The following is a 15270-nucleotide window of genomic DNA, read 5'->3' on the forward strand; positions in this document are numbered from 1 at the left end:
GTTTGCTCCGCGGCCTGCTGGTGAGTGAATGCCACATGATGATAAAATGATGACGACGATTGCATGCATAGCATGCGATGTAAAAATTTATGTTTCAGTTATAAAGATACGGGATTCGATCACACACCAATCTACACCATACACACGTACGTCGACGTACGTACACGTGTATTTAGGCCTATAATGCAGCTTGATTGATCTGTCTGTGATAGTTAAGTGAGAAAAACTTCGTCGAAGTTTTTATCGACACTTTATTAAATTTGTCAACGACATCACAAGGTGTAAGGGTGAGGGTGCAGACTCGAAGAACAACCGTATGTGAGTTCTGACTGTTAGAGACCCGACATTTTCGTGTCCCAATAAGACAGAGCTACCAAGAGACCTAGCACTGTAGCAGGAGTGGACAGCATGTCTAAAAACACGGCGCCACGCCTGATGTCAGCTCCCAGACCCGCTGGGGCTGTAACATCGGCACTCGCTCAGCTACAGGTGACGTATGGAGATGCGAGTGATACTGATAGTGATAGCTCGTCATACGAGGACGATGACAGTGTCTGTCCGGATACCAACTTGGGTCCAGGACCTGTAACAGGTAACCACATGGGTTTACCCTTAATAATGTTGAATCTACGGCATCGGATTCTGATACAGACATGTTTGTTTGTTTCTTTGATATTTTGAGAAATGGGTCTCAACGCAGCGTCTATAATTTCTAATAAAACGATTAAGGTTTTCTTCCTCGACACACCTAACTCCTCGGTGCAGCGGTCGCCATGCCCGGTGATGATGAATTTCTCCGTGATTGGAGAGAAAGATGTTCTATTGTTAATGTTATTGTCAATGTTAATATTAGACCTCTAATATTATGATGATAATGTCAAGAAGATGTATTTGATAATAATCAAGATGATTAAAGTGTAATCTTATTTTAGCCTCTTGTTGAGTTTTATTCAACACTCACCTGGTCTGGAGGAATCCTTCATGTTTTTTAAATTGTGTTGTCCACTTGATTTCAAAGGTGTAGAAAATTAGAACTCATAAAGGAGAACAAAATAATAGTGACATTTTCATTCTTTTCAGAGTCCTGAGTAGTACTAGTAGGTCACTTTGTTTCATGATTCCATGATGTTAATATTATTGATGATGATAATAGTGATGATGATGATGATTGCTTGTAAAGTTGACCAGTGCAACCAATGGCAATGGCCTATATAGTACATATCATGCCCTTTAATAATGATCTTTTTATATTGATAAATACCTCTTGCTGTCAACTGGATATGCTAACAAGCACCATTCATAAGGATTACTTAAATAATTGTGACATTGCAGATGCTTATCTTAGTGCTTTAAAAACTGACTTGCCCTCTTGGTAAAAAAATGACATTCTTCATAATCACCAGCCACTTTCCAAGGAAGATATATATCTTTGTGATGGTAATTACTTTTCGCTATCCCTACTTACAAACGATGGGCGGTAGACAATGGTAAAGGCATGGGGGTGCGGAAATAGAAATTGCTCAAATATTGCTGAAATAGATATCAAAATTACTCAACTGTACATGTTTGTACGCTAATCTGACATATTAATTTATAAAGAACTATACTTGAAGATAATACCATATTAGTTTCATTTGGCGGAATTAAGGAGAAAAGTGATAAAACCGGCTTTCCATGAGGGTAAAATTTCAAACACTTTCACAAAATACAGCTCAGATTTACACTTGTGCACATATTTTTGAACAGAATTGACTTTTGTTTTATACAGCTGTAGATATGTTCTATGCTTTATCAGGTGAAATTTCATTGCATTTGATATAAACGAGCAGCATATATTTACCCAATATTATGTTAGTGTTAAAAATCAATCTTCAGATTGCTCAGAAAGATGGCGGCTTCCAAGCATCGAACATCAAAGGCACAAATGCACCTGTGGAATTCTTTTGTCCATCCATAGAAAACTGACAGCTGATTGAATAATTACAGTGCACTCCCGTTATAACGAAATGCTCGGGACCGGCAGTTTTGTTTCGTTATAACGAAATTTCGTTATAACCGAACAAATACAATATATAACGAAAACAAGGAAACCACGTATATATATCATATTCTGTTTGCTGAATACTCATCATACACTGGAAAGCTTTGTGAAATGTGATGGGATAACTGTATTACAATTATAAACGCAAGTTCCCCTCAGAAGCAGTGCGTGACACAAGGAGCGAACACACAGTGGTGTGAAGCGTTCACCTATGCAGAGACGCTATAAAATGCTTGTTCCGCTACGTATTTTCGAAAGCAATTCGCGTTTCGTTATAACGGAGCACATTTCTTTGTCTGTGGCGCTCGGAAAAGACTTCGTTATAACGGAAATTTCGCTATAACCGTGTTCGTTATAAGCGAATTTTGCACCATAGACTTTAATGGTGATAATTTTGGGACCACAAGATTTACTTCGTTATAACGAAATTTCGTTATAACCGTGTTCGTTGTAACGGGAGTGCACTGTATAGTCAGTTGTACAGCTGTAACTCCCATCTCTCGAACCTCCTTGCTTGAACTAAATGAGATGTAAAATTTGCCTAGTGTAGTACATGTAGTAGAATGTTGATAGGGGGGTCTCTGCAGGGTTCAAGGAATGCAGCAACTCGTATTTGTAAGCAAAAGATCAATAGAAATGTGAATTTGAATGTTTGTCCACTAACAGGACATTTTGAATGTGGGTATTGATATTGATTATTGAGACAAAAATTTTACTAAATTCTGACTAGTACATATGAGAATGATATAGATTTGAAGTTTGTTTTTACTTCAATATTTGACCATGCATGCAAAGCATATATGTACAATTACTGTGCAACAGAGAAAAATGTTTGATATTCCACCAGTTTGGAGATTCGGTGTTATTTTGTTTCCACAGTATTATTAGAGTTTTATGGCAGTGTGTAGTATGATACCCCCTGCACTCTAAAATTTGGCTGAGTTGCTTAATATGTTATAGGAGGACATTTCTTTCAAATCATCTGTCCTAAGGTGATGTGAATGATGTATTTTTGTCAGAACATTATGTGTGTGGAGTCACTATCTAGACCTGGATAGAGTTATAAGCATTACATCATACAACTGCTTTTGACTTTCCCTAAAAGTTGAGATCTGGGACTTCCCTGAATTTTTTTTTTCTTTACCTGGTACATATTATTATTTTCATTATTTGTTTTTACTGAAAGTTGTCTGACTTAGATGATAAGTTGTAGATTTACATAAGTCACAGGACACCATGCTTGGCAGTTTGCTGACAAGAAAGTTTTTGAAAGAAAGATATTATTCAGAGGGGTGAAGGTTCAGGTGCGAGTTTCTTCACAATCTTAACAAATTTAATTTGTAGAGGGAGACCAAAGTGAAGAAACTCGCACCTGAAGATTTTTTTTTTTTTTTTTTGTGATGGTCGTTGGCCTTTTGTTTCACATCTGATTTACATCAAATATCCATTCAAAGGTGGTTTAGGTTTGTTTGCATCATATTCAACATTAAAAGATTCTTTGTGGCAAGTTCTGTTGCTGTCATGGTCACAATAAGCATGTGCTACATTATACACAGGTATTCTTACTCTATACAATATTTTCTCGATGTAAACGTCAAAGACAACAACATCAGCAACAAAATCTGGGTTGGATATAATGTACATGTCTTACCACTCTTAAACCACTTTGTGCTGTGTTTGACAGAATTGTGGACTTCTTTTTCAGTGGTTAATTCCTTTAGGTTTTAAACTTTGTCAAATTTGTGTGATATTTTGAGCCACTTTTATTACCTTAAACTCTTAAGTCATTGGTCAAAAGTTATATTTTAACACATAAATTTCAAGACTATTTCCCTTTTTCATGGTGTCTGAAAGAGCAATGAAGGTCTTACATTAGATCTTGTTCAGCTTAGGCAGGTTTGCATTCAGTTTGTATGTTTTATGTGGTTTTCTACCACTCTGCTTTAGTTTTCAGAATTCATTTGCATGCACACATAAACATTCCAGTTAGTATACCTGTTACAATAATTTTTTTCCTTTCTGGATGCATTGTTTTACTTGTGTAGGCAGTGACCAGACTGCCAGCGTTCCTGGCAAGAGTGATCTTCAGAAGGTAGCAAGTGGCAGCTCTCTACCCATACTGCCCCAAAAACAAAGCAGAGGGCCACATCCATTGGCACAGAGCGGAGTCGAGAAGACCACGGTCATCTCCAGCAAGCAGGAGGTCATTCAGAGAAACAAAGCAGATCTCCAGTCGCAGTTGGCAAGGATCACTGGCAAAGAGCCAGTGAAAAGTGAGCACTCTCTTTCTGGCAACAAAATCAGATGCTCTGAGAGTGAGAAGAATGACGGCACTCTTCAGATGAACCCTGTCCCCGTTGAGAAGTTGAAGTCGACCCTGAAAGACTCTAACAGTAGACAGACAGTGGATGCTGGTAGAGTAAAAGTGCTTCCAAAACGGTCATCAGGTCAAGAAGAGATGAAGCTGAATGTTAATCAGCAAATGCAACAAAAGGAAGAGGTCAAGCGTGGTCACCAAATCCAACAAGAACCTGGAATTGATCCAGAGAGGGTAAACCAAGAGGTTCATGACCAGCAGAAGTCAACCAAGCAAAGCAGTGCACTCAGAAGCAGTCCTATCAAGACTGCTGATGCAGGTAGTTCTACCACAAAGTGTCCAACAACCAAGTCAGCAAGTAAGGAGCCAGGATCTGTTCTGCAGGACTGCATTAAAACACAAACAGGTGAGAATCAGTTTCATAGATCAATCATCACCTGCCTATCCCCTTCTATTTATTTCCCTCAGGTCTATCACACCAATTTTTGTTTCCATGTTGCAGTGTTTTTTGCTTTCAGTGGAAATGTATCAACAGCATGAATTTGTATGCAGTTACAAGATTGTTGGGTCTCTGTTCATTACCAGAGAGCCCCCCCCCCTTACATGCCAACTGGATTCTAAGATTTATGCATGAGTATGTACAGCTGAATGGTCTGTCATGATACTAAGTTCTCAGATAGAAAAGTATGCATAAATTTGACTGCAAAAGTGAACTGGTTGATGAAGCATGTCTTAAGCTCTAACAAAGCTTGAAATGCATCAGGCATATCAAGGTGGTATGTGATGCAATACATTAACTAAAAGAATCTGTTTTTAGTTGCAAGCATTTGCATGCCGTACTTCATTACCCTAATTTGGGATAATTTGGGGAGCTTTTTCCTGTTGACAAACAAGGAAACTCTTCATGAATTATAAAATTCATTTCATGCAGCAGAACCCCACCATCAAATACCAGGTCCAGAGTTCACTCATCTGGACCCCGTTTTATCAAAAGATAATATCGATTTTAAATTTCCTTACCACACAGGCAGCCATAGACTTACAGTTGAAATCAACTTTATAATCAATATTAACTCTTCATAAAACAGGGCCCTGATAAGTTTGTACAGCAGTCAATTATCTTTGAAGTTATACTTTGCTTTCTAACAGCTCCAAGACCATGGCTATTGGTGCCCATCACAACTGAAGATTCTGCTGGAGTGTCTCAGGGTCGCAACCAGCAGCAGAACAACAAGCTCTCAGATGGTCCTCCTTCTGACCCATCTCTGGTATCAAGGTTTCAGAACACTAGAAGCCATCAAGTGCCAGAGGACCGAAGAGGATTCCCCAAAGGTATGGACAAAGGAAGAAAGAAAGAGACCGGTATGCCCCATGGTTCTTCTGGCTTGGCAGTCTTGGGTTCAAAGAGAAAACTTGGCCTGCCAGTGTTTGGTCATGAAGCTAAAAAATCCTTCCACAGTGGCAAGATGGAGAACCATGGTGATGCCACTAATTCTTCAGAACCAGGAACCACTCTGGAGCTGGAAGATAGTAATACCACCCTTAGATCTTCTGACCTTGCTGCATGCAGGAAAAAGGACAATTCTTCAACGTCAGCTGAAGTCCTGACAAGTCGACAAGATGTTCAGCTCCCTCTCCCTCTGCCCTCCACGGCTGGGAAGGATTCTCAGAATGTTGTGGTGGAAGGCTGCATCCCATCAACTTCTAGTCAGTCTGATGAGATGATGTCACCCAAAGTACCAAAGTCTGCTTTGCAGAATGCTGGAAGTATTGTGAGTCCTTTGGCGAGGAAGGTTCTTCTTGAAGAACCAGGAGCACTCATGGATACTGCTACCACTGATAGAGACCAACCAGAAACAGTTCAAAGAGATGATGAGGGTACTGTCCAAAAAGCACCAGTGCAACTAAAGGAGACCCAAGGGAAGTTGCCAGGTGCACTTCTAGAGAATGACAGTGCTAAAGTGCCAGTAGCAAAACAGCCTGCAGCTGACACGCCTGGCAGTGCCAGTGTATCTGATGATGTAGAGGATAATCCTTGCACATCAGCCTCTCAAGAAGGGATGGAGACTGAGAAGGATGCGGGCATTGTCGATGCTTCTTCTGGAGAGAAGGATGGCAAAGAAACAGGGGAGGCCCAGTGCCAGGAGGAGGATGATAATGATGATGCCTTGTCCCTTGGGTGTGATGCTGAAGATTTGCTGGAAACCTTGGATGACAACCAAGAGGAAGAATCTGCTCAACCTAGCAAGAAAAGGTCAAGTCATTTCCATTTGTGTGATGTGTTTGTTGATGTGGTGCTTGATTCACCCTTGATTCACTTTGTGATTTGTTGTACTGTCTAATCAACATACACTGCAGAGCTGTGAAAGCTCCTTGAAAATGAGAGCAAGATGCACCTTTTTACACATTATATAATGCGAGCATGGTGGAAGACTTGCACAAGATATTTTCATTGTTCATCGCTTACAGTTTGCTTCCTGACATATCTTGTATGTAAAGTACATAACCTGAATATTAAAATTAAACACCAGAATACCTATACAGCGATCATGCACCAAAAACAAACAGGAAACGTAGTTGTAGTTACTGAAACAGATCATGGTGTCTTTATGAGTGTGTTAAAACTGTCAAGTATACTTGTATTATTAAATGACTAAATCAGAAGATTTGACAATTCCATATCTTAGAGCTAAAAGCAAAAATATGAAGAGAACAATCACCCCTGACATGTTAAAATGGATTGAAGAAGTGGTTCTGCTTAGTAATAGTATTTATGACGCGCTCTTGTCAAAATGAGTCAAAAGTCTGAAAAAAAAACAAGTATTTCATGTGTACCCCTCCCTGAGTCTTTGCTTTAAAGTGATGCGTAGCATTAACATATTCTGTTGATATCATTTTTTAGTTGTTTTTTTTTTCAAGTTTGTAAAGTGTGAACAGTCAATAGTCAAAAAAGAGAGAAATCCCTTCTAAGGTTTTTGGTCTGTTCTGGATTCTGACCAGATCCACCCATACATAAACAAAGAGAGAAGCAAGCAAGCAATAATGTCAATAAGTTGCATTGGCAAATGCTGAACAATATGCATGCCTTCAAGATGTTATTCAATATTGAAAATCATGTACAATGAGGCAGTGATGTAGGAAGACCTTAACTCGGTACAAGAAACATTAAATTGTTATTTTTTTTCAACCCATGCACAATACTTTCACTATTCACAGTAAATCAATACATCACAAATAATTTGTGAATGCCACTTGTAATCATTCAAACAATGTGCAAATCAATTCATTTTTTTTTCCAGATTTAACTTAAAATATGTACCTTAGTACCTAACAATGATGCAAGGCCTGTACATAGCTACTCTTCCCCTACAATGCAATCATGCATCATACAAATTCAGTAAAAGAATAACTTTTAACCTGCGTGGCAATTTAAAGGGGATGGCTAGTAACTGATCAGTAGGAATCAGTGGGAATGCTGGGGGATGATTGTTCCAATCCTTGTGGGATGCATTTAAGAGTACATTATATATCTATTGTTGTGTGAAAATTATTTGCTTCGGAATGGTCTCGTATCCAAGTAATGTGCAGTTTAATGTTTCCAGGTTAGCATGCCTGTACAGTGACGGGGCGATCGTTAACGACTGTTAACGATCGCCCCGTCACTGTACTATTCTGAAGCAAATAATTTTCACGCAACAATTTAATGTACTCACAAATTAATCCCACAAGGATTGGAACAGTCATCCCCCAGCGTTCCCACTGATTCCCACTGATCAGTTACTAGCCATCCCTTTAAGGATGAAATACAAATCTAGTTTGATTTACTTCAACTGCATTTAATTTTTGATCCAAATTGTAATTTCTTCAATATCATTCTGAGAGGCCAAAGGACGCCTTGCCAAAAAGACATAACAGAACAAACTAGGCAAAAAAAGCATATGTAATTGCACAGTTCTCCACTGACTTATTGTATGCAATTATGTACATATGAGCTCATTACTGCACAGAAGCCTCTGAGGCAAAGAAGATACAATTTCCATAAAATATGACACCATTAACAACAGGACAAATATTATGCAAAGAAGAAACATATAGATCTGTATTGTGCATATTTATATTTATTATGCTGTACTGTAAATGCTACAAACATTTTGGATGGAGCTAGCCCACACAGTAGGTTTAGCAGTGCATGCATGCAGGTAAAGAGAAATACTTGGGGGGAGGAGCAGAGATTACAAAAGTATACTTGTAAATTCTATACTCTCCATTACAAATTAGCAGAAAACCAAACATTCTCTCTAATGAGTGAATTGCATTACAATGTTTATGAAAAATGTTGCCAAGCTAATAGATGGAATCAAGGAAAAATGAAACTACTTTGATAAATGACATCAGTTTGGTACTGTCTGTCGTCCTCTGAGCCTTTTGGAGTTTTAAATTGTCTGGAATTAGTGTACCATGCCTTCACAAAACCAAAACCATTCAAATCTTATTTGAGGCATTCTAGCAGTAGTGATGCAAAACAGGAACATCAAGATGAAATTTGTCATTGTGTAGAGAGAGTAAAATTCATTTTTTTAAACCTGATACTTTCTTTAACATTCAATGAAATTAAAATGTAAATTAAAATGATTTGAAGTAATACAACATACATGCAAAAGAAAATAACTACACTATAAACTGACTTAAGTATTAATAGATGTTGTAAATCCCTGAACCATTAAGTGAAATGTCTGCAGAAATTGGCACAAAATAAAGGGAGCCCAAAAAAAGGAGAAAGCAGACCTTACTGGAAGGGTTATTTGTCACAATATGTCAATTTTATTCTTTAGAAGCACTAGACTTGTTAACTATTTGCCCTTGGGGTACAGACTTTGCGCCCTTGCTTTTTATTTTGGAGTGTTGCATTATCATAATATTTTGGATATGATTAGATTATTTTTTTAACCCATGAACAGAAGAGACAGAATGGCCTCTTTCTAAAAAATACATGTAGGCCTGTCAATGATATACAAATATTTTCTTTCTTTTTCTTTACATTACATTGCAGTACCTGCCTTTTCCTCTTTATATTATATCATGCATCACATATGATTCTCTACAGGTAGTATTGCTTACTACCACACAACTGTGTGGTCTATACTCTTCTAGCCATGTATTCTTTTAGTAAAGTATTAGTTGGTAACTTCCTGTTGCAAAGTATTGCATGTCAAAGGCTATTTCTCTGTTTTATTCTCTGTCTCTCATCCTCAGAGTTTTATTTGTTTGTTTGTTTGTTTTTGTTTTTTTCAATGGATATTGTTAGCATAAATACCAACTCTCAGATGCAGTCTTTACCTCATTAGAGGGGATTTACCAAGAATCATTTCATACAGCAAAAATGAACTGGTTTTAGAAAACTTTTATAAGTTTTGCTACATGTAATGCACAAACTGTCTTTGCATTAATGTCAAAAGGACACAAAATGATGAGTCGGTTATAATAGTCTTTGTAAATTATCTGCATGAAAAACAAACTTTCAAATCATTTGAGCAAAAGGAGGATTTTTCTGAATGATCCTTCAAGATTTACATGTACCATGATAGACTGACAAAATCATATTCCTCTTGATATAATTTTTATGAACTTTCAAATGTTATCGTTCAATCTGTAGGGTAACATTCAAATCAGCTTTTCAGGCAGGAACCAGATATCTTGAATATTGTTGACCTATCTCGTTTAAATTATTTGTTAGAACAAACATATTTACTTGTTTCTGGGTCAGAACGCTTCCTTGCAATTTTTGAAACAAAGAAACCTTTATGGAGTCATGATAGAAGCAATTTACTTTTTTTTTTTTGACCTCATAACACCATTTGAATTGTACATCTTAACTTAAAGCTATTTGAAACTCAAAATAGTTTGGTATTGTAGAATAGCAGATTTCAGTGAAAAATTCATCACATGGCCATCAAAGCAATGCAATTATAAATACGGTACACATCATATGAACAACAAGTTGTGAAAGACCAAAATGATACAAAAATGTTGACACCTAGCACATTCATCAAAGAGCTGGCATACAGTGTAGTCTTAAAGCATAATTCAAGTCTTCAGTGTTATAGAAGTCTACTTTGCATGGTTAAAATCGTATAGTGCACTGCTGATAAACAATGCATCAATTGAGGAATTTCGGTTAGTCATGTCTGACAGCAGCCATTTGAGATAAATGTCATATTAATTTAACCAACTGATGGCTTATATCATGTCAGCAGGCAGTGGTTGAAAATCAAAGTCCATGATTCAGCGAAGATTGGGATGTGTGAAGTTTTGAGTGTCAGGTCCGTAGAACTCCCAAAATCTTGTCAAAAAATCTACTCTTTGTGCTCTTTGAGTCCTGAACAGATTTGATTTCAGGTAGACCAGATGGCAGCTCTGTTAGATCCATTACAAGGCAGAATCTTTCTTTGTAGGAAAAAAATTGAGGAATAGCAAATTTGAACACTATAACACAGAAAAAGTGCTGGTAAAAAAACAAAAACAAAAACAAAAACACACACACAAAAACAAAAACAAAAACTTAACACAACAGCACCGGACAGTTGCTGGTTAATCCAATGAAGTTTATAGTAAGAAATAATGCGAACATGTTGGTTAATGCAAAGAACATCTGACTGATTGAACAAAATGTAACATATTGATGGTAAAAAAGAACAAGATAGGCAAAAATGTCTCAATAGAATAGCACAGAACATGTGAGGAATGTAGCATAAAAACTGAATTTCCAGCTGTGATGCAAATTAAGACTTAGGAAAAAATGAACAAACATACATGAATAGATGAACTCAACAATTTTTAGGGGAGAGTTGAGAACATAAAGCAGCTAAAGAATAAACTGGAGATCTGAGGGTTATGAACGAGCCCTTGTGAGTGAGTGGAGGAGGGTCTTGGAGGGGGGTGTCACGGTCCCCCCTCCGAGACCATGGAGATTTTTTGTGTCGGGATGTGAAATTGGGCAATCTGGTGCATACTTGATAGATTATTTTAACATTATACTTAATAGAGACATTATTTTTGTATTTAATTTAGTATTGGGTACTAATTGTCATGGGAAGTTTACATGTACTTTATGTATGGAACTGAAAATTAGCCATGATTTAATTAAACACACACATCATTATCAAATGCTATCCTCTCTCATGATTTGTTGTAAGTTAATGTTGGACACGTCGAAGTTGTACATACATAAAAAGCTGTGAGCAGGATGATATCCCTAATTCTTCAGATCCTAAGCAGGAAGTAAGCAATTTTTTTTTGTTTTTACTTTGATTATCCCAATGTCTTATTTTCCAAAAACTTAGAATAATGGATATTGTACCTATCACCCTCAATAGTATCTAATTCAGTGATACGTGTACATGTATATAATGGTAGTGATGATGTACGCAAGATGTCAAAAGCCCTGAGTTACTCCCTTTTACGAGTGATTCAACTGGTATGAAATTCCATGGTTTGCAAATGATCGACAATTGAACTTTGGTTACCTTTTTTTAGGAACACCTTGTACATCAAATCTTTTAAACAGCTTGTATGCAGATCTTCAATGTAAAACTGTTGATTGATCCACAACCAATTGCAGTGCACCCCTATTAATGGAATGACCCATATATTTTTTTTTCCTTTTAGAATTTATAGCTCACTGTTGACAGCTGAGATGAAATCCGATATATCAGTGGCAATGTGAATGGCATCCGTCTTTGCACCTACTAAAAAAAACAAAAAAACAACAAAAATATGTTCCCAACTCCCAAGTGAAAGTAGGATCCAAACAAAGTTGTGTCAAAAAAAAAAACCCGTAGGAGAAAAAAAAACAACAACACAATGTTGTTAATGATACTTTTCTTTTGGCATCTTTAGTAGATATGAATGCATTGCTTTTATTTGATTATCTATTTCCTAATTTGAATCAATCTCAGTGGCCATTTTTCCTTTAAATTACATCACTGTGCATACTGCAAAACATGTTTATCCAGCTTTTATATTACTCTACGTTACTTAGTGTATGTAGCTATCAATCCCAAATTGCATGCAAGTCAAGTATTCCAGTTTTTACAACCTCAATGAAATGGTATTTAAGAAAATATTGACTGTTGCATAAATCGTAATTTGCCTGAAGAATGTCAAAGCAGCCTTCACATAATTTGCCATCAACAACCAATTCCCCCCCCCCCCCTATTGTAAATTGCATGCAATACACTTTGAGAAATATGTTGTGATGGAATTTGCTGCAGTGGCCGTCTTTCTCTTCTTGTCATGTTGGTAAATTTGCCAATTCCTGAAAGTTACTGGTCCGGTAACAATTTTTGCTAGTCTGGGACCGTTGAACCAGTGCCAGTGTTACCTTACATCTTTTTGGGCAAGTGCATGTACACGTATGTATGTTGCTGAGTGCACAAGCCGGTGGTTTCTGTTGAAGTACCTCATGTCGGAAGTTCAGTTTAGCCTTCAAGGCCTTCAACCTGTCTGCTTTAGTCTTGAGCACACTTTAGTATCATCAGGACATTGTTCTGATTGCCATATGCCCCAGTGGACAATTCTATTGTTGTTTCAACATTTTGGACGACTTTTGCCTTTGCTTCCTCAGCGGCTCTCACCTTCTCTGCCAGTCCTGCTCAGCGACTAAGTTGTATCTGCTGTTATCTTTCCTTGAAAGCTTTGTGAGGCTTACCAATGGCTCTCTGTGACCAAGAAGAATTGAGCCTTTTCAGTGTCAGTTTCTCCCTGTAATTACAGGAGGGTCTTGCTGTGGGAGGACATTATGTAGGCTTCTATTGCAATTGTCAAAATGTTGGGTTTTTCCCTGAGTAGTCTGCTGAGATACTTGAACACAGAAAATTGTTGAGCTTGGGCAGTTCATGTTCCTCTGGGCTGGTATCATGCCATCTTACACCTTCAAGGCGATCTGAGAAATTTCTCTTCAAATGTTGTGGCATGGGTACAAGCATATATCACAACTTAGTCTAAAATCATCAAACATTGTCACTAATGAGTGCTGTTACTGAGATCCTTTCATTGTCAAGTGAGTGTTGTTCAGCAATTGGGAGTCTCACAGAACCTTCCATACAGTCTCTGGCATACTCAGTCTCTTGTTGAAGGAAGTCAGTGATGCTTTGATAAATCACTCTAATTCCCATGACATGGATCTTGGCATCCTCATTGACGTTCCATAGTGGTTGAGTGACGACAATGTACAATGTAGGTATGATACCAGCCCCAAGTGCCTTGCATCCTGCTTATATTAAGTACTCACTCTTCCGCTTTGAAGTCATGCTTTGAGCTACTTATCATCTGCATTGTTCTCAAGGAAAGAGATCAGTTCTCCCACAGAAAGAATACTCCAGTAGCATTACTGAAAACAGTATAAAAAATAAATTTCATAGAACTGCTGGACAGAGTTTCTGAAATAATTGACTCTTTAGCCAGAGTCTTGCACACTCATAGGAATCTGCCATATGGCATCCTGACTTCTAATCACCTCCCCCATCCATTACCTTTAAATACCATTCTGATCAACCTCATTCATCTTGTTCCTGTGATTTGACTTCCTGAGAGACTTATCAAAGAATGCTTTTATAGGGCTTCGAAAAAAAAGAAAGATTCTTTCTGAGTTTCAAGAAACGATACTACTGATCAATGAGTCAGCCAAATGTACTAGAGCATGTAGGCCACAGAAGAAATTTCACAACTTTCCCAATAACAGCTTCTCATTTTTGGAAAGTAAGTCGTGATTTGATTCAGTTCAATTCAATTCAATTTATTTCCATCATCAACAAAATAAATCATTAAAGTATGCATTTGTTAGTTCATGTTATTGAGCAATTTGAAAAAAAAAAAGAAAAGAAATACAGCTCATGAGATATGAAACAATTTCATACAGGTACACTGTACGCTTGTTATTATACATCAGGAAAACAATGCACACTTTGCAACAGAAATGAAGGAATAATTGAAACAATGGAAAAGAGCAGTTTTGTGTACTTAAAGAAGCAAAGCTTTTACATCATAGATTACTCAATAATGCTCAACAGTCTGTGGTAGAATATTTCTCCCAGGTTTTCTTCAAGCAGCTCATTTAATATTATGTGAGTACTTTATTGCCTGGTCTGGTATGGTAGATGAAATATTTAGCAGAACTTTCAGAGCTGTGTCATCTGTACCATGAGAGACTTCCTGTATGTCTTCAGTGCCCATCAGTGTGTTCAGTACATCATGTCCTGCCATGGAGGCAATGCCTCTAACTCTATAATGACCCTCTTTCATCCCTTACCATCACCGATGTGATATCCCTCATACTTTTGTCCGTGCTTGGAAGTTTCGACACACCGAAGACCATGGTTTTTCTCCCCAGATATGGTAACTCTTCTGTTGTTGTGCTATTCTCCAAGCCTCATCAGACTCAATTCATGTAGACTACTCTTACTTGGCATTCCATCTGTTCTTAACCTAGCTAACTTTAGCACTGAAGTAATTACTGGGCCAATAACTGGGCTAAATGACACATTGTGATTTAGAAGTCCAGTATACATTTCTTAAATTCTGGGGAAAAGTGACTGCTACTGTCCTTTATTGGAAGTGAATCCTGCACCATTTTTTTCTGGGCCACTGATACTCTGGAATCAGATCTTTCTTTTCAGTGTCCATTTCTGACTCTTTTTCCTTTACCTTTGTCACTTCATCTCTTTCTCTCTCTTTGTTTTGCTTTTCTACATTTGACAAGCTGTTTCTAAAGCTTAGATTACTTGCATTGAAAATAATGAAGATTTTATCTGTTCCTTTTCAGTTCAGGGTTATTGGTTTGTAATTTGTCTTTTAAAAAATGACGATTCTCTTGTTTCAGATCGAAGGGGACTGTGTTTTACTGGATGTTCTGGAC

General features: G+C 37.5%; 1 protein-coding gene across 1 annotated transcript in view; it reads left to right on the forward strand.

The window, feature by feature from the left end:
• Nucleotides 1-408: 408 nt before the first annotated feature.
• Nucleotides 409-15270, forward strand: part of LOC140241968 (uncharacterized) — a 37061-nt gene continuing 22199 nt past the window's right edge. The window contains exons 1-3 of the mRNA XM_072321712.1: nt 409-592; nt 4087-4764; nt 5508-6612. Of these exons, the coding sequence (XP_072177813.1) occupies nt 409-592; nt 4087-4764; nt 5508-6612 (1967 nt within the window). The remainder of the gene's footprint in view (nt 593-4086; nt 4765-5507; nt 6613-15270) is intronic.

This window comes from Diadema setosum, chromosome 18 (genome assembly GCF_964275005.1).
Source record: "Diadema setosum chromosome 18, eeDiaSeto1, whole genome shotgun sequence".
Taxonomy (NCBI): domain Eukaryota; kingdom Metazoa; phylum Echinodermata; class Echinoidea; order Diadematoida; family Diadematidae; genus Diadema; species Diadema setosum.